Source organism: Nycticebus coucang, chromosome 8 (assembly GCF_027406575.1).
Source record: "Nycticebus coucang isolate mNycCou1 chromosome 8, mNycCou1.pri, whole genome shotgun sequence".
NCBI classification, from domain to species: Eukaryota; Metazoa; Chordata; class Mammalia; order Primates; family Lorisidae; genus Nycticebus; species Nycticebus coucang.
The window spans coordinates 16082327-16102405 of NC_069787.1; the positions used below are offsets into that span (position 1 = coordinate 16082327).

At 42.7% G+C, this 20079-nt stretch overlaps 1 protein-coding gene across 14 annotated transcripts in view; it reads right to left on the minus strand.

Annotated features, from left to right (window-relative positions):
- The window catches only part of ITPR1 (inositol 1,4,5-trisphosphate receptor type 1), a 342499-nt gene that overhangs the window by 313875 nt on the left and 8545 nt on the right, over nucleotides 1–20079 (minus strand). For all 14 annotated transcript variants that reach the window (XM_053598949.1, XM_053598947.1, XM_053598946.1 and 11 more), the window contains exons 3-4: nucleotides 5499–5606; nucleotides 2250–2320 (exon numbers count right to left, since the gene is read on the minus strand). In XM_053598949.1, the coding sequence (XP_053454924.1) occupies nucleotides 2250–2320; nucleotides 5499–5590 (163 nt within the window). In that variant the 5' untranslated portion in view covers nucleotides 5591–5606. The remainder of the gene's footprint in view (nucleotides 1–2249; nucleotides 2321–5498; nucleotides 5607–20079) is intronic.

Genomic DNA, 20079 nt, shown 5'->3' on the forward strand with positions numbered 1-20079 from the left:
GACTGATTCATCTGCAACAACACAGAAGAAGGAAGACATTATGTTAAATGAAATATCCTAGACATAACAAGACAAATACTACATGATCTCACTTGTAGGTGGAATCTAAAAAGGGTGAACTCAGAGTAGAAGGGTAGTCACCAGGGGCTGGGAAGGGGGGATCCAGGAGATGTTGGGTCAAAAGATACAAAATTTCAGTTACACAGAAGAAATAAGTTCCAGAGATCTACTGTGTAACTTGATGACTATAGTTAATAACAATGTATCGTATACTTGATAATCACTAACAGTAGTTTTTAAGAGTTTTCCCCACCCTCCCCCCCAAAACAAGATGTGAGATAATCAAGGATATGTTGACTCAATGTAGCCACTCCACAATGTATACATACTCCAAAATGCCATGTTGTACACCAAAAATATATACAATATTTGTCAATTTTAAAATAAGTAAAATTTTAAAATACATGCATATATTTAAAAAAGAAAAATAGCTGCTAGTTAACTTTGCACAATGCATTAAACTCTCTGCCAGGTTCATAACCCAAGGCCTATGTGCAGAAGGCCTGTGTGTGGAATGGGATAAGAGCTCACACTGGACCCAAGCTGTGTGCTTCTGATTCACATTCCTCCACTTGGCCCCAGCTGCACAAGCCAAGTCTGGATCAGCTCTTCCCCGAGTAATAAAAGTCAGTAGTTTATAGCCCAGGCTCTGTTAGCAGTGGTTCTTAACCTTGGCTGCACAAGGGAATCACCTGGGGAGCTTTCAAAAATCCCATTGCCCAACTACATCAGAATCCCTGGGCATGGAGGTCAGACATCGGTATTTCTGAAACTTCTCCAGGTGATTTCCCCAGGCAGCCAAAGTTGAAAGCATAGCTCCTACTCCATCCATTGCCAGCCATGTGACCTCAAGATGAGACACTTAACTTCTGAGAGGATCCATCCCCTCACAGGGTGGAGGGAGGGCTCCTCGAGCTCCTGCAGGCAGAATACTTAGTGCAGTGCCTGGTACACTCAGTCAATCTTGCCTCTTTAAATATTCAGAGAGGGGAAGTAAGTGGATTATGATCACTGGATCAAATCTTATTTCTGCAGCACTCAAAATTCTGCTTAGGAAGGAAACACGGAGGAGAAGGTGGCAGAGGCAGTAACCACCTCAGGTTCTTATTACTCGGGGCCTTATATCAACGTGTTGTTTTGTTGTTGTTTTTTTTTAAAAACACCCCGACCCCCCCCCCCCAATCCTCAGGTGAAAACATTCCCCTGACAGTCTCCTGCCAACTGGATGCAGCTTAACACCAAATGTTTTCCATGTGGTTTCTCTCCATCTGGGTATCTGCCTTATATTTTATTCTACTTCTTTAGCTTTTATCCAAAAAATAAACAGTTTCTAAACCACAAAACAATAAGAACTTATGACTCAAATAGTATAATATGCAAATGGTAAGATCTGAGCCCTTTGGTACCAACTATTCAATCCAATGGTTCTCAACCCTGGCTATATGTAAGAATTACTGAGGAAGACCAAGAAATGCTCTGACCCCAACTTTCAGAGGTTAATTTAATTGGTCTCGAGTGGGGCCCTTTGCATCTATTTAATTTAAAAGCTCCCTCAGATAATTCTAATACGTGGCTAGAGCGCAGAACCACTAACCACAACCACTGTCACAATAAAAAACAAAAATCTTATCATCTAACATACCAGCTACGTTTTGAATATCCCTGCAATAAACTAAGCTACCTTTCAAGGAAGACACAAAATGCAAGCCTAAAGAGACAGCCAACTTTGGTAGGAAAGATGTACTGTCTTTATCTTTTAACTCAAATAGTAAGGGCAAGAATGAACTTCTCGTTCCAGCTGAAGTATCTAAGAATATCAGCACCCCCAAAGGGACAGTGAGATATGCTGAAATCACATGTTCTCTGTGGATCTATAAATCCTATTTGTTTGGAGAAAAGACGCACAAATGTTACGTCTTTAAACTAAAGTAGTACTTACCAACATGTATTATTCAATGGGCAAATAAAGGCCCTAATAAAAGTCATTCCAATCTTGACACTGCATTTATTTATGCATTTTTCAAGAAGCTATAAAGCTTAGACTGAAACTGTAGCCTTAAAAAACATGTAAGTCATTAAACCTATAATTGCTTACCAAACTCCCACATGCACACACACACACACAATAACACACTTCATGAATTTTCAGGTAAGTCAAGGTGACCATTCCAGGAAAGCAACCACCTTACCTCTGAATTTCTTAGGTGGATTGTTAAGGTCCCCAGTTTCTGGCTGTACAACACAACGGTCATCAACGAGGCTGCAAAGATAACAAGATAAAAGCTATATCAAGCCAAGGGCAGGAAAATAAACCCTGAAGCACTATGCAAAAATCAAGACATCCCAGGGCTCTTCCCGTGCAAAATTCAGACTGTGCCAATAATCTTCTGCCAGGGAGCTATTTATAACTAGAGGTTTCCTGTGCATGGAGCTAAACCTAATCCCAAAACCAAGGTTCTGCTTCTGTGATGCCCCTTTCCCTTGGTCACATCCATGAGAGTGCTGATATACGGAGACACAGCAGGGCTCCCAGAAGTCAGCAAATGTCAGCTGAGGCGGTGACTTTGTGCCAGGCACTGTGCTAGCTCCGGGAAAGTGAGGATGAATATGAGTCAGGCCTCTGCCCTTAGGGAGCTCAAGACTAGAGCAGGAGCCATAAAAGCAAACTGATACGGAAAACAAAATCCAAGAGGTGTAAGAGAAGGAAGAAAACAATACAGCCAGAACCGAACTGCACCTGAGGCCATTTGAGATGCTGCAGGCAGAGGAAGTTACAATCGAACTATTGGGGGAGCTGAAACACAGGTGGGAGGCTAAAGAGGGAAGCATTTCCAGGTGGAGGGAACCTTCACAATGAAAACACGAAGATATGAAAGGATTGTGAAGCTTCAAAAGCAGCTAGTGTGGGAAAGTACCAAAAAAATTACAAATAAATAAGCCTAAATTACGTAAAGATTCAGTATTTAAAGTCCAGACTTTAATCAATCTTGCACGATTCTTTTAGAAGAATCACTAAAAAAATTTTTCTTTTCAAGAGATGAGGAAACTAAGGCTCCATGAAATTACATCACTTGTCCAAATTCCTGGTATTAGCAGGACTGGCTCATTTTCCAAGATCACTTCCATTAGTCTGTACTGCCTCTTATCCCAAATGCAAGGTACCATTCACCCTTTATCCTTACTGTTGGTTCCACCAAAATTCACCTCTTAATGTCCTGCCTATCTTTCAATACTCCAATTCAGAGCTCCATCTTCTTCAAAGTCCCCTAAGCCTTTACTACCCCTGCCACTCCCTGTCTCTCTTCCTCTGTGAAGAGACTCCACTGGTGAGACTGGCTGAGACTCCAAAGGTGCACCAGGCTCCGAGGTCCACGAAGGCAGTAAACTGTCTCCTTTGTTGCCCAGAAGATGCCCAAGATTATCAGCTCTATATCTACTTGGTGGGTAAGTCAAAGCATCCAGAGTAGCTGACCAGCAGTTTAGCTCCTCCAGCCTCAAGACACAAGATCTCACTGCATGGCCTGAGTTCTGAAGCAGAAATCACATCTGTAATCCTAGCACTCTGAGAGGGCGAGGTGGGTGGATTGCTTGAGCTCAGGAGATCAAGACCGGCCTGAACAAGAGTGAGACCCAGCTCTACTAAAAACAGAAAAACTAGCTGGGTGTTGTGACACACACCTGTAGTCCCAGCTCAGGAGGCTGAGACAAGAGGATCATTTGAGCCCAAGAGTTTGAGGTTGCTGTGAGCTATGATGACACCATGGCACTCGACCCAGGGTGACAGAATAAGACTATCTCCCCACCAGGGCCTCATCATTTTGTTTCTAATACTTGAGGAAAACACTTTGAAAGCAAAGAGAAGTGCTCATAGTTCATATAGAGGCCCGGAAAGCAAGGGAGAAAGGGAAAGAAGATGCTAAGATTTCAGGGGCTCAGCAGGCCCTCAGCTGGGAGAAAAGTTGTCTCGGGAAAGGTGGGCATCAGATGGCCTTGAGGCTTAAACAGGGCATCCAGGCAGGGCTATGGGCAGACGGGGAGGAGGGAGTGCTCAGGGAAGGCACGAAGGGAGAGACTGTCCTGTGGACAGTAACTGTCAGCAGCCCTAGCCTTGGCGTGCTGAGTCTTCTCAGCTGTGAAACCCTGCCTGGCACACAGGGAACCGCCAGAGGGCTCACGTAGCGCTCACCACGGCCATGTATTATTGTTGTCGTCATTGCTGAGAACAAGAGGGTGAAGATTCAAGCATGAATCTCCCTTGCTTTCAGGGAGAAAATGAGACGAGAAAGAAGCCAGCCAAGAAGAAAGAAGGGGCCGTCAGTGAGGCATGAGCGGCAGGAGGCCCCTTTGCCCACAGTCCCACAAGCTGAATTGTTAAGGGTGGGTCCATAATGTAGAGCAGTCCAATGTAGAAGCAGTCACTGGATTTGGAGACCAGGCAGTCATGGATGACTTCTTTTTATTGGATGACTTTCAGAACAGATCTAATTGAGCTATAATTCTGTATCGGAAATAATTTGCTCCTTGAGGGTGGAGTAACCCAAATGAGGGCCTGGGAATACTCACTCTGCACAAATACCAGAAAACAAGCGTGTTTTAAGCAATAGCTCGAATTGTTTTTAAAAGGTTCTGGCTGCTATAAGAACAAGGTTCTTAGAGAAGCTGTTGGCTTTCCTTCCCCCCATTTGTTTGAGACCAGCTCCTGCCAAATTCAACAAAGCCACCCTGGGCCTAACTAGTCCTTCCTACCCCAAGACAATATAGACTATTTTGGAGTTGACCATCTTGATTCTCCATTCTGCTTCTGTCTGCCTTTGGGGCTACTTCACTTCTCATTTCCTCTTCTAGACAATAGGAGTAGGAGGTGAAAGGAGGAGATAATCAAATGACTATATTGCGGAGTATATTTGTGCCCTTAAAAGTTACACAAAGACTAAAGAAAGCACAAAAGAGCAAAAATCTGATTTATAGAATTTTGCCCAATTTATAACTTCCAAATCTATACGGCAATTTAAAGGAAGAAGGATCTTTTCAAAAAAGAGAGATAAACATCCCAGAAGTTCTGGTATTTGCTTTCATTACAAATGAGTCACTATTTGAAAAGAAGAGCTTTTATGAAACTGAAAAGCACTTCCTTGGGGTCTATAAATATTAATCTTTAATCTATAGTCCATACGCTTTGCGAATTATATGATGGAACAGCAAATTATGATAAGTTCAGAATTAATAGAGTCCTGATGAGGTTTTGTTCTTTCGGAAATAAAACTGTGTTTTTGTGTGACACGTTAAACCTGGCCAGCATGGGATTTGGTATTTGTGATTTCAACTGCCCTTAGAAAGCCAAGTAAAATGGTAACATGCCTATGTTTTAAAAAATTACAGTTTTAAGCTGATGTTATGATGTCTTAAACCATGCCACATAAGAAATTTCATGCTCTTACCCCAAAGTGCTAATAAATCCATTTGTCGATCCCTCGGCGTACAAAGAACAAATGTCTCCAATATGTAGGAAACTAGACATTTTGTCAGACATGTCTTTCTCCAAAATCCTAGACAAAGTAAAATATGCAACATTGTTAAAAGGAAAGAAACGCTCAGAGGGGGGGAAAAAGTCACTAAGAATTGGCTTAGCCCAATTTTCCAAAGTGCCTTACTTAAAAGTCAAATTTAAATAAAGAGTTTGACAGGCAGGCAATCCAACGAGCCAAGTAAGGACATATGCAACAACATTTTTCCCCCATATATTATTTAATTTCAGGATATTCCAACCACAGTAACATTTGTTTCTAACAAAACCACGCCTGGATCAGATTCTACAAGTTGAAGACCCTCAATAATAAATACCTCAGTGAATATAAAGGCTGCAGGGAACTCTGCCAAGAACTTTGCAGTGATTAGGGAGTTGGAAAGTCTGACTTAGGAAACATTAACATATTCAGTTCGCCTCAGGGAATGTTAAGTCAGAAGGAAACACCTGGTATAAAACTTGGGTCTGGCAAGACCATAGTGCCTAGCCCCAGGAACCAAAAGAACAAATGAAATTAACAGGGGGAAACCTGCTAACAAATGCGGCAAAGTCCTCGGCCTTTTAAGACTTCAACAACGGTGTGCACTTCACCCAAAGGCTACTTAAATGTCTTTCCTTCTCATCCTTCGTCAAGAAACACTTCCAGAGGGAGAAAGGCATTTAGACCCTTCTCTACCCAACTAATAATCATAAGGTTCCCTGGCCAGGAACACACAGCTAGCGAAAGACAGTCCTGGAAAGGCACAACGTCTCAAGAAATCTCTACACAGCTCAGAAATCGTCCAACACAGAGATATCAACAAAAATATTGATATGATTAATAGAAACAGCTTTTATCAGGATTATAAATGTTGAAAAGCAGGTGCCAATGGTAAAAAGCTAAACTGACTTTTAAAAAAAGGTCTTAGCAAAATAACTAAGAAAATGCCAGGAAGGCTATGTTAACTAGTGTGATGAAAATGTGTCAAACGGTCTATGAACCAAGTGTATGGTGCCCCATGATCATACTATGTACACAGCTATGATTTAATAAAATAATAATAATAAATAAATAAATAAAAATAAAAAACAAACTCAGTTACGTGAGAAGACTATGTTGGTGTGGACTGCAGCTAACTGCCCAAAATTTCCTCAGGCACCTGGTGTACTGATGCCAAGGGCACTGGAGGTCTTCCCAAGACCCTTCCTCCAAGCCCAGAGCCCTTTATATATACCTTTCTCTCTCTACTTCCCCTTCCAGAAACCATTTATCCCACACAGCCACCAGAGTTGTGGAACAGTACTATCTTTCCTTCGATTGTTTCTGAGTGCCACGTTTTCTTTAGGAAGAATTGTGCAGCAATGATCAGCATGCAACTTCGGGAAGCATCCTCCTACCTCAGCAGGAATGCCAGCTGCTGAAATCAAATCATTAAAGAACCTCAGAGTTCAACTGCTTGGGAGAAGCTGCCAGGAAAAGGTCATTTATCCCCCCACCCTCCAAACAACCCAAACATTGCAAGATAGATAAAGACCATTTCATTGAACATAAACTCATTTATAAGGGAGACAGCAACTGAGGACACAGAATAAACTCTAAAAAAAAAAAAAAAAAAAAGAGCCAGCATCTCCAAGACCTTGAGGGAAGACACACTAATATTGTGCAGAAGGATAGTTGGCCAAGTATCGAATTGAATCTTGTCAATCATTACATCATTTCTTCCTAGTTAGAAATTTTATACCTAAAAGCAAACCAATGTTTTCAACAACATCCAAAAAGGCTGCACAAATGAAAAACATCAAGGAGAATTAATATTTCCCTTATATGCTCATCTATTTTCTTTTAGAGACCAAGTCTCACTCCATCACCCTGGATAAGAGTGCCATGGCATCACTGTAGCTCACAGCAACCTCAAACTCCTGAGTTCAAGTGATCCTCCTGCCTTGGCCTCCTAATTAGCTAGAACTACAGCCATGTGTCATCATGCCCTCCTAGTTTTTTCTATTTTTCAGTAAAGACAGGGTCTTGCTCTTGCTCAGGCTGGTCTCGAACTCCTGAGCTCAAGCAATCCACCAGCCTCAGCCTCCCAGAGTGCCAGGATTATAGGTGTGAGCCACCCACCATGCCTGGCCACTTACATGCTTCTATTTAGAAGTTTTATCCTAAAAATAGGAGGGTCAGAAAGTCAGTGCTCCTCTTGGACCAATTATTAGAAAATGATTTCTGGCCAAATTTGTGTCTGCACACTCTGGCTTCTCACAAGGACACCAGGCAGTTGCCAAGCATAGGAGAGCAGGTGTGTGCTCAGGCAAGAGGACTGGAGTCCTGACCAGCATGACTAATCTCCTTTTGAGACTGTCCTTCAAATGCGCATTTGACCCCCCAGGGAGACCAGGCCAGGAAACACCAGTGTGACTGCTGTTTTTTAAACTACTGCCACCACTTAGACACCTTACTCAAAGATTCCAGGCCCTCAATGAGAAGCAGCAGACACAATCCAGTGTTCTGTAATGACAAAGCATGACGTACCCAATGTTGCCAGCAGCTGATAATCACAACAGATGTCTGAACTGCATTTCTATAGCAGGGTTCTGCACTATTTCCATTTCTAATTATACTCGCTAACACTGATCAAGCGCTACTACCATGCCCACCATTGTGCTAAGGGGTTTCACAGGTTCTCTTACTGAATCTTCATGACTATAACATGTGCCAGGCCAGTACCATTATTGTTATTTTATTGCTGGGGACACTAAGGTATAGAGAGGTTAAGATGCCCAAGTCACATATAATTAGCAAGCAAGAGGCCAGGGTTATAACCCAGGTCTGACTCTTAAGTGGACCTTTATTTTTTTTTTTTCTCACTATGTTGCCCTGGGTAGAGTGCCGTGGCATTACAGCTCACAGCAACCACAAACTCTTGGGTTTAGCGATTCTCCTGCCTCAGCCTCCCAAGTAGCTGGGGACTACAGGCACCCACAACAATGCCCAGCTATTTTTTCATTGTAGTTGTCATTGTTATTAAGGAGACCTGGGCGGGGTTTGAACCCACCAGCCTCAGTGTATGTGGCTGGAGCCCTAACCACTGAGCTACCAGCGCCGAGCTGGTAAGTGGACCTTTTTGTCAACAATGATCCCAGTAACATAGGCTAAAATGCTAACCATTCTTATTCTCTGGGTGGTAAGATTAGGGAGAATGGAGTATCTTCTTTACCCACAATTCTTTTTCCTAATTTTTCTTCCACGTAATACTTTCCTAAGTCAGAAAAAAGAAATTAATATCTTCTTTTTAACCAATATGCTTATTAAGTAGACAAGATAATTGAACAAGTAACCTTTAGCCACACTTCACATTTTCCCCTGAAAACACAGGCCAGTACAGCCACCACCGTTAATAATGATCCTCAACTGGGCGATCCACCAAAGGTCCCAATTAAAAAAACAACCTAAAAGGGTGGCAAGGACAGCTTCTTCCCCAGGGGTCTCCGGCAAAAATTTCTCTCACAAAAGACCAGGCAGAAGGCCTCCTTGTCAGCCTAGAAACCTCTAGCATCTCCACTCTTTGTGAAGTGGAGGAAGGGCTAAGAGGGAGAAGGGGGGGGGGGGGGGGGTCCTGGTGCAGTATCAGTGATGTCCTGGAAGGAAAAACAAAGGCTGGGAAAGTCAACAGAACAGGCCTCGGTGGCCTGCAGGGGAGGAGGTGGAAAGTCCAAACGGTAAGCCATGGCCCTGCTACCAATCTTCTGGAAGACTTCCTGTTGTTTAGAAGCAGGGTGGGAGAGCCTATCTCTTTATCTGATTGGGGACCATTTGTGCCTGCAAACTTCCTAGCAGCTGCAGTCAGGGCTCCTATGTCACTCACACAATGACAGGGGACCACCTATGAGCAAACAGAGCTGGCGCCAACCTGCCAAGGCCCTGGGTAATTATGGGACTTCAAACGCTGTGTGGACACCCAGGGTTCTGGGCTGACAGGCCAGGTCTGACATACAGGAGAACAGGTTCAGGTGGTCGGCTCCAACACCCTGCCTCCCAGCCCCCCAAAACCTCTCAGCTTTTGTCTCTTCATTTGTAAAACGAGGCTACTGCTTAGCTTCAAGAAGCCGTTGGGAGGAACAGATAAAACGATGCCTGACAAGTGTTTGGTCATGTGGCTGGCACACTTGTATTGCTCAATGCTAGCTACTTGTATTATTTTTCAGTAACAGAGAAAGTGGAATTCTGGAAGATTCCAGAGCTTCAAAATTTAAACTCAGAAAAGGAAAGGACGCCTGTTTAAAAAGTCAGTTGGGCATCACAACAAATCAACTCTTGCATGACCTGTAGCAATGTATTTCCCTCTAGGGAAGATAAATATCCTAACTTTCCTGTTGAGGAAAAAGTTGAAGAATACGAAATTATACTTAACTCTCAACCACACAGCCTTTCTGCTCTTCCCAAATACACAGTAGCATAGAATAAAAGTTGGAAAGAACTGTGTATAGCAGATAGTTCCATCTCTCACCCCATAATGGAATCCTCCCACAAGGTCTCCTGTGGACAGTCCGAGCTTCTGCTTAAATACAGGGCAATGGGCCTATTTCATGTTCAAACAGCTTTAATTAAAAAAAAAAAAAAAAAATTGCACTTTTACCTTCTCCTGTCCACAAAAGGACAGCTGCCTCCCAGAACTTTTGCTGCTCTTCTGCCCCTGATGTATAGTTTCTAAACAAGTGGATGTGATCTAGCTTAGTTCTGCTTAATACTTGCTTCTCCAGCCTGAGCATCATATCAAGAATCCCTCTCTATAAAAAATAGAAAAATCAGCCAGGTGTAGTGGCACACACCTGTAGTCCCAGCTACTCAGGAGGATTATTTGAGCCTGGAAGTTTGAGGTTGCAGCCAGCTAGGATGACACCACTGCACACCAGCCTGGGAGACACAGCCAGACTCCATCTTATTTACAAAAAAAAAAAAAAAAAAAAAGAGAGAGAGACTTACTTCTTTTTACAAAGTGTCATCATCCTCTCCCCATTCCTGATCAGGTAAGGCCTCAAGAGCATCCCTGATCCTCTGGCAGAAAGGAGCTGAAACTCCAGAGTCAAACTACCCAAGTTCAAGCCTCAGCTCTTCTACTTACTCACCACAGGACTTGAGGCAAGTTCCAGAACTTCCCTAAGCCTTGCTATTCCCAGCTATAAAATGGGGACAACAGGGAGACCATGTGAGTAGGCTGCCATGAGGTACAGCAGGATGGTATTTATGGCATGCCATCTATATAAACTATCGGAGTGGTGTGTGGGGGTGTTAAACCACCCCCACACACCACTCTGATCGGTCAAACCACCTGTTAAAAAACCACCTATGCCATACATAGAGAAAATGGGAAATCATAGGAAAATTTTACAAAATATTCCTTACAAAATTTTACAAAGAGGTGGCTAACACAGAGGGAATATTTTATAAATATTTTGTAAAATTTTGTAAATAAAAGTACATTTAACTATAATTTCCCATTTTCTCTATGTATGGTGACTTAGGAATTGACTTTTGGGACATCCTGTAGGATTCTTCCAGGGCGGCTTGACCAGGACAAAGAAAGGAGGATTACTGGCCCTGGGAGGTACTCTGGAAGACAGAGGCCACAGCAGTTTTGCTGAGCCTCACACTGCCCCTGGCTGAGCTCCCTTTGCTCTCCACCGAAACTGTTCCCTGAACATTTGTTAAGAAAAGGGACATTTGAAGCTATTCCTAAGAAAGGTACAAATAAAAACACACAAGTTCAGAGAACTCCTTGGAGCACAGAAGCCTGAGGTGGTGGTCCTCAGAATCTGTGCAGCTCTCTGCCTGGCCTGCACTCCTGGTCTTCTTGTCCGCTCTGCTGGCATCAGTCATCACTACATGATGAGGACTCCCAAACCTATATCTGTGGCCAAGAGCAACAAGGGTTCTGCTCTAGGCTGCCCACAACATCTTAACATACCACAAAGAATTCCCCTGCCTGCCCAGCCTGCTGCTCCTCCTCGCACCCACTTCTCAGCTACCACCCCTCCAGCCTAGAGGCATCACCAGTCTCCCTCTCTCCTTATGCCACAGGACCTTTCCACGTGTTGTTCTCTCCAGTCTACAGAACTCTCATCCCTAACCCACCCTTTGCTCTAGTTAAAGTCAAGTCATGCTTCAGATCTCGATTCAATCATCTTTTCAACCAGAAAATCTTTCCCAACCTCCCAGATGAGGTCAAATTCCACTGTTACATTTTCTCTGCACCAAGGATCTCTCCTTCCTAGCCTTCATCTCAGCCACAAATTCACATTTATTTTGTGTAATTCCTGTCTGACACCCCCACAAGGCACATACTGTATTCTAGAGATCTGTTTGGGATCCATTTTGTACACAATTGTATTCCCAACACCAATACCTAGCACTCAGTAAGTGCTCAGTAACAATGTATCAAGTCAATTAATGAAGAAGTTTAATCAAACATCAAATTTCATTGATTTTAAGCTTTAATATATCCCTCGAACCTTCTGATTCTTTTGAACGCCACCACCCTTGCCAACCTGAGTCTCAGCCAGCATCATTTCTCAGCTGGACTCTGTAAGGCCTTCAACTCATCTCTCTGAATCTTTCTTTCCTCCTTAATCTATTCTATACCCAACAGCCAGCAGGATCTTTTAGAAACCATTATCATCCCCTGCTTAAAAACTTCCAAATCTTTTGGGGGCTTTTCATGACCTAGCCCCTGCCTACCTTTGCCCCACCCTCATATTCCAGCCATAATGAACTTTTTCCACGTCCCCCAACCTGCCCTGTTCCCCTCTGTCCTCTGGGCCTTTGCACATGCTGTCCCTAAGATATTCACCTCCCTCCCTCACAGCCACTTAGTGCTAACTCCCACTCCCCTTTACAGCACCAATTAGATGTCACTGCCACTGGGAAGCCCTGACTTCCCAAATCTAGGTTATGTGTTCCCAACATATTTCTCTCTATAGAATCCCACCACCCGACCTGGGCCCACAACCACTGTCCCAACATTGCTTATGCACTTGTTTGCTTATTTGCCTTCTTCACTGAGTACAAGCCCACGAGGGCAAGGGTCACTGTCATCATCTTCCTTACTGCATCCCAGTACCTGGGACAGTGCCTGGGACCCAACACACAATCAAACCTGAGTTCAGGGTCACTATAGTGCCACCTGGCATGCTGCCTAGAAGAGTTTATACTGATTTTTAAGTGACCATTTTCCAAAACAAATTGAAGCCAAATTTACACTGTTGGATCAAGATAGACAACAGAAGCCTACTGGCCCTTTTCAGCAGATCTCTGTGAGAAATTTGGGAGCAAGAAACAAAATTTCTAACTTTTATCCCCATTGACCAACCTTTTTATGTGTCTAAAATGACTTTTTGAGTGCAGACAAGAATATGCACCTAGGGCCAGGCATGGTGGCTCATGTCTGCAATCCTAGCACTTAAGGAGACTGGGGCAGGAGGATCTCTTGAGGTCAGGAGTTCAAGACCAGCCTGAGCAAGAGTGAGACCCACCTGAACAAGAGAAAGACCTTGTCTCCAAGAAAATAGAAAAACTCAGCCAGGCATGGTGACACACATCTGTAGTCACAGCTACTCAGAAGCCTGAGGCAGGAGGATCACTTTGAGCCCAGAAGTCTGAGGCTTCAGTGAGTTAGGATGATATCATTGAACTCTGACTGGAACCACAGAGCAAGAGTCTATCTCAGGAAAAAAAAATGTACACTGAAAAATACAGACTGAGAATGCCTGGGTTTGAATTCCTGCTTCACCAATTATCAGCTGTACAGCTTTAAGCAACTTATGTAACTTCTATGAACCTCAGCTCCCTTCTCTGTAAAAAAAAAAAAAAGTGGGGGGGTGGGGCACAAGTCTTATTTCTCCAGGTCCTTGTAAGGAATCAACCAAATAATCCATCTAAAGTGCTCAACACACTACCTGGCCCTTCCCAGGTGTTCATTTTGGTATTTTTGAATGAGACTGAAAAGATAACATCTACCTTTTGTTCCTTCAGAGTTTTCACTTACCCCTGTCTACTTGATACGTGTCTTACTTGATCAACACTGTTGGAAACACTTCTGAAGAACTGTTTAAATCCTCTGCAAGGCTAAGACACGGCTGAAGTCTGGACAGCACGTGCAAAGTCACATCGCTGTTGGTGCCCATACTCACAACACTCAAGACAACCAGACCTAAATTCAACTCCCCCTTCTTCTAACATCAAACCAAGTCCCTGGCTGTGAGTGGTGGTGGAAACCTCTTCGAAGGGATGATAATTTAGTATTTAGAACCTCTTCCACTTTGGTGTGAAAACAGGCTGAAGCACGGCCTCACTGAAAAAGAAATGTTCATTTAATTTTAAGCAGCTCAAGATAGGTTTTAGATTTTTTTTTTCTTTTTTGGCTAAAAGCTTTGAATGTGTCAGAAAACTTACTTATTACTAAAGAAGCAGAAAACTCATTGAGTGGAATTTTCTCCATATATTATTTTTCCTACACACACTTAATTGCATTATATTCACTTAAAAAAAATTCTCAACTTTCACCCACACGTAATTCAGCATTTAAAAGTTAGCAGTTCCTGAAACTAAAGTAGAACATCTCAAAAACCAAGAAGTTACCTAAGGTATCACTTAATGCTCAAGGGTAGTCAGGCTTGAGAGAAAATCAGAAACTGATGTTACACCATTAATGTCCCCTCCCCACCAAACTACAGACCTGAAGGTTTTTACTGACACACAGAGGCTAGTCCCTTTTATATAAGATGAAGCCACCTGGCCACTGGAGCTAAGCAGTGTGACTTTCAGTGTTTTGTTCTGGTTGTTGGTTTATTTTTTTGGTGGTGGGGAGTCCCACTGATAGTCTAACCTTAAATGGGCCTTTGTAAAGCACTGAGGATCAGGCACTTAGGACCCCCTGACTTACCTACACCGCCCCCTAGAGCAACACTGATTTCCTAATGACCAAGCACCCCATGTGTTTTATCCCTCAATTACCTTAACAGTGGAAATCTTCAATATATCACCCAAGACCCCTGCAAAATACTCCCCAGCAGCCTGGATTTGTAATCATTTACTCTTCTTAAACAGTTAAGCTGGCTAGCATGGAAAAAAATCTCATTTATTATTAATAGATTCCACCTTGGGTCCTGTCACACCAGTTGTAACAGAACCTAAAAGCAATAAAGTGTCAAGACAATCTAATTTCTATTGCAGGACACAATTTCATCTGAGACCAAAAGCCACAAGAAGAACCAACTGAGGGTTGAGAACTAGCAATGAAAGGAAGTTGCACTGGATGCTGCTATTCTCAGACACAGGAAGAACCCATGCTTTCGAATTTTTAATAATCCATCATCCCACTAAAGAACTTCTGGACTGCTTAGTATATAATCCTGTTCATCAGAAAAAGATGAACATAAGACAAATACCGCCAGCTTCCACGTTGTGACATTCCTTTGCATTTTAGCAGGAGCCGTAGGTAGGAAGCAATTTTGTTCGCAAAAACAACTAAATAGCATTCCCATGTACAAACAGAAAGATCTGATATGATACCCAGACTTGGGGATGTTCAGTTGCATCCTGCCACGTAAGCCCTCAACTTCTCCCTCTCTCAAATGTTCTCTGTCCCCACCCAATCTTTCAAAGTGGCTCTCAATGGTGGCCTGAGATGCAGGGAAACTTTAAGGTCCAAACTATTTTCATAACACGAAGGCATTATTTGCCTTTTAACTCTATCTCTCACACATGTGCAGTGGAGTTTTCCAGAGACTGCAAGGCACGTGACGTCTGACAGACTGAAGGCAGGAAGAGATATGGGGTATGTGGATCCAGCTATGTTCTACTATTTAAATTGCACACGAACTTTACAGACACCTGTATTAAACCAGACCTTAAAGTGATTTGCAAAAAAATGTGGTGTAACAATGCCATTCTTACCATAAAACATTTTGTTTTGGAAAACACAGTTATTGTTCATTTAAAAAGAAGTCACTATGTTAATGTATAATGTGTTTTTTTTTTAACGTTTTTTCAGTGTTAATTTCTAATGTGGTAAATACAGAGATATATTAACTCACATCAACAGAAGTTATTTGGGGACCTCAATAGTTTTTGAACATGTAAAGAGCTCCTGTGAACCGAAAGTTTGAAAAAAATGCTGTGACAAACTTTTCTTTGATTAATATTTGTTCTGGCATTGGCTATGTGCTTTGACCTCACCCTTTATAAATTTGATGAATTTATATAAAAGGATGAAAATGCAAATTATATAACCAAACAGCCAGAGCTTTGGAGAGTAGACCCAACGATTTGAAACCTACATCTTCTTTTTCATTCAACACATTTCTTTATTTATTTTTTGCAGTTTTTGGCCTGGGCTGGGTTTGAACCCGCTACCTCCGGCATATGGGGCCAGCGCCCTACTCCTTGAGCCACAGGCGCCGTCCCATTCAACACATTTAGTGATAACTTCTTTGTGCCAGCACTACCTGAGGTGTTGCGGATATAGGACAAGACAGACATGGTCCCTGCTCACGTGACAACTGTACTCTAGGGAAGGCAGATAGACAACGGACAAATGAATTAGATAAAATAAGCAAGACAAACTAGACAGTGATAAGCACGTGCAAATAATTAAAACTGGGTGACATGACTGAGTACCAACTTAATTTTGGCTGGTCAGAGAAAACAAGATGAGAATATTTAAGCTCAGACCTGAAAGTCAAGAGACACAGTCACGGAAAAAAATCAGGCTGAAGAGCATTTTAGGTACAGCAAACAGGCAGTACAAAGATCCTAAGGCAGAAGAAAGCTTGGGAAGTTCAGGGAACAGAAAACCAACCCAACGCCTATAGCATTAATGGGGAAAAGAAGAAAGTACAGGGTCAGGTCAGAGTATAAAAGCCAGGGCCAAGGGAACTTCACAAGCCAGGTAAAAAGTGGGCCTTTTATTTTAAGTGTGATGGGAAGATTCTAACCCTGATTGGGTTACCTACATTTCCTGGCCCTCCATTTTCTCATCTGCAGAATAGGGATAATGAGGGCCTATCTCATGCAGTTACGCTGAAAATTAATAAGAAAATAATATGCTTACTTAACACACAGGAAGGGGAACACAAGAAACTTTCTTGTTTGCTATTATTATTCTACCTTCTAATCTTTTTTTTCTGCTCTCATAAACTACTCCTTTTAAACTTCTTAGTGCTTATGTGTACAATCAGCTGAAGATCAGCCCTACCAACCAGCAAGTTTTAAACAAGTATAAAAAAGAGAAATGTAACTAAGTGCATTTTCCTGAACATGTCAGTGCCAAGTCCCACAGGCCATTGTCCCCACTATTCCTAATAAAACCAGGATGACCAAGGCACAGCCAGGTGAGAACAGGATGATTGCATCATATTCCTAGAACATCCCGTGAGCACCCTTTGGTCACCAGGCTTTGCCACTTGGCTCCAAAGGACAATGCATTTGGACAGTCATGCTGCTGAAGATTATAGCCAATGAAAATCCACCAGCCTTCTCTGTTCTTTCTTGGCATAGCCACACTCCCACCACCTCCTAAAAAACAAAGGGACTTGCCAAAATCCTTTGGTGCTGGGTCTCATTGCTGCTTGTCTTCAAAAAACAATAAAATCAAAAAAGCTTCCTTTAAAGTAAGGCTTCTGCATAAAGGCTTAAAAGCATGTGGCAAGCCAAGAGGCCATATGGCACTTAGCCCTTTCTGGACCATGGATAAAGACCAATACAAAAAGGCCCTGCTTCCATTTTTACCCTGCCCAGTGGGGCAGGTTAACGAGACAGGCGGAGCGTGCAAGCCATGAGGCCTTCCAGAGGAAAAACAACGGTATGCCCAGAAAAATGAAGAGTTGCTGGCATTTGATCAATCTCCTGGCAAGAGGCCAAGGAAACTCCCTCCAGAGAGCACAAGTCTCCTTACGACACCCTCACCCAGGTACATATATGGTAATATGACTGTAAGTGCAGGGCAGGGAAAACCTAACACATATATGGTTGACTCTTCTAAGAGGGATGAAAAGGTTCTCTTTACAACAGTTTCTGCTTCTGTTACTGGGCACTCTCAGGGTTAATTCTGGAACTTCCTTTGAGTACAGATGCTGAGCAATATCATCTTTATCGTGAAACGCGGATGAACGGCACAGCATTGCTGAGTTGAACATGATGCTGTCCTCCTCTCCACACAGTTTCATGCAGCCCCTCCTTGCCTTTGTGTGTCCCACTTAGCTGCTAATCAGATCGTCCTCAGAAATGTGGAGTGTCCCCTCGCCAGATAAGTTATTCTATTGCCAAAAGCACCACTCTCGTAGCATAGAAAACTGTATTCTGCTTTCGTTTTCAGCCAGTCCCAAAGGAAATCACCAACTGAGAAGTTTCAACTTTAAGTGAGGCCCTTCTTGACTATCTCAGAAACAGCGTTGTAAATCTGAAGTTCAGAGTGATTTTCTAGTGTTGCTCATTATACATCCCACACACACACAGACACGCAAAAATAAACCTACTTGCTTTTTTACAAACATGTCTGCTAAAATAACCTATTCTCAAAAACAGGTACTATATACAGAGTTGTTTCTCAAAAAACATGCCAATACCGACATTTGTTCTCAACTCTTTGATTCACTCAAGACCAAAGAAAAAGAAGCCAACCAAAAGTTCAAGTTGCCCAGTCAGAGAACTGTAGATCTGGTGGGTACAGATGATTCAGCAAAAATTCTTCATTTTATAGGTAGAAAAAAACAAACCAACCCTAAGTCCCATGATTTCTTGGCGGTCACATAGCCAATCAGTAGCCAAAGCTGGACCACAGGGCTCTGAACACCAAGGCTGGTGCCTGTGGGAGGTGGGGAGAGGGTAATTTATTTTATTAAAAAGGTGTAGTTGGCCCCAGCCTGCAGAGACATCCCTTGTCCATAAAACCTAAACCACAAAAATACCAGCAAATCAAGTTAGGTCAATATCCTCAGACAGAGATTAAAAATCTCACTAAGCTTGAAAAATGCACTAGAGGACCAGGTTTCTCAACCTGGAAACTACTGACATTTTGGAGCAGAGAGTTCTCAGTTGTGGGGGACTGTCCTATAAGGATGCTGACCAGCACGGCATCTGGCCTCTGCCCTCAAGATGCTAGCAGCACCCCTCCCCCAGAGTAACAACCAAAAAAATGTCTCCAGACACTACTAAATGAGCCCTAGATGGCAAGATCACACCCACAACCACCCCCACTTGGGAACCATGCTCTAGGACAAAAGTCTTACTTTGGTTTTTTAATCTCTAAGACCTGCTGCAAACATTTATTATGATACAACTTGGCAGCACTGACCCAAAGCAGGTATTTTTACACCTATTTTACAGAAGAGGAAACAGACGCACAGATGTTCAGTGTTTTGCTTGTACTCAAGGAGCAATCAACACCCGGTGCTCCGGAGTCCGTCCCCAGCCTGTGGCTCGGCAGGGCAATAACATTACAACCTGAAAACGGCTTTGTTTCACTACCTGATTCTTCCTCCCACTCCCTTTTACTAATACTCAACAATTCCTCAAACCAGACATCTTCCAGAGAGTTGTACTGAACAACATTTCAAGAGCTATCAAAAGAAACTGCTTAATACATTTCTACATGGTCCTTACACCACTCTCCACAGCTTTTCAAGCAATACACCCGTTCATGAAATATTTAATCAGCAGGGGGATAGTACAAGAAATTCGATTCTTCTAAGTAGCAGCCTATAGCCTTTCAAAGGCGACAAGACATGTATATAAATTACTTCATTTGACAAATAGTTTGGGAGCACTTCTTATGTGCCAGGTAGTCTTGTGAGTTAAAAAAAAAAAAAAAACCAAACAAACAAAAAGTCCTGCAAGAAAACAGGTTTCAGTGCCCCGGAATTTCAAATGACAGATTTTCAAGTATCAGGTAAAGCTTCCCAGAGAAGGAAGCACTTGGGTAGGCCCTGAAGGAATAGAAAGACTTAGAAGAATTTGGCAAGGTATATACAGAGGGGGTGGGGAAGAGAACAGCATTCAGTACATGATCTCTTTCTTCCCTCTCTCTCTCATACACACACAACAAGGCAAATAAATGAACGTCCCTAGCCTGGGTGTCGTATCAGCTTTTTCTGTTCAGAAATACGTGCCTGAGATGCTTTCAAGCTGTTCTCAAAAAACAAAATGACTTCCCAAATAAAGCGCCTCCTGAAATGCAAATGAACACCAAGGAACTTGGAGGCTAGTGATATTTTTCTTATGTTCATCTTTCTCTGATGAACAAGTTTATACCACCAAAGAAAGCAAGAAGTTTTGCTAATGGGACAAGTCAGAAAACATAAAAAGCACAAACCTTTTGAGGTATCTTACAACAATAGATTACAAGGAAGCCTTGTTTTTTGTTTACATCTGTGACTTCCCTGTGACCTGTGACCTTACACCTGTGACCCCTAGGGAGGTTCTATCTGTAGCGTTGGGTCGCTTTCTAACCTCTACCTGAACAGTC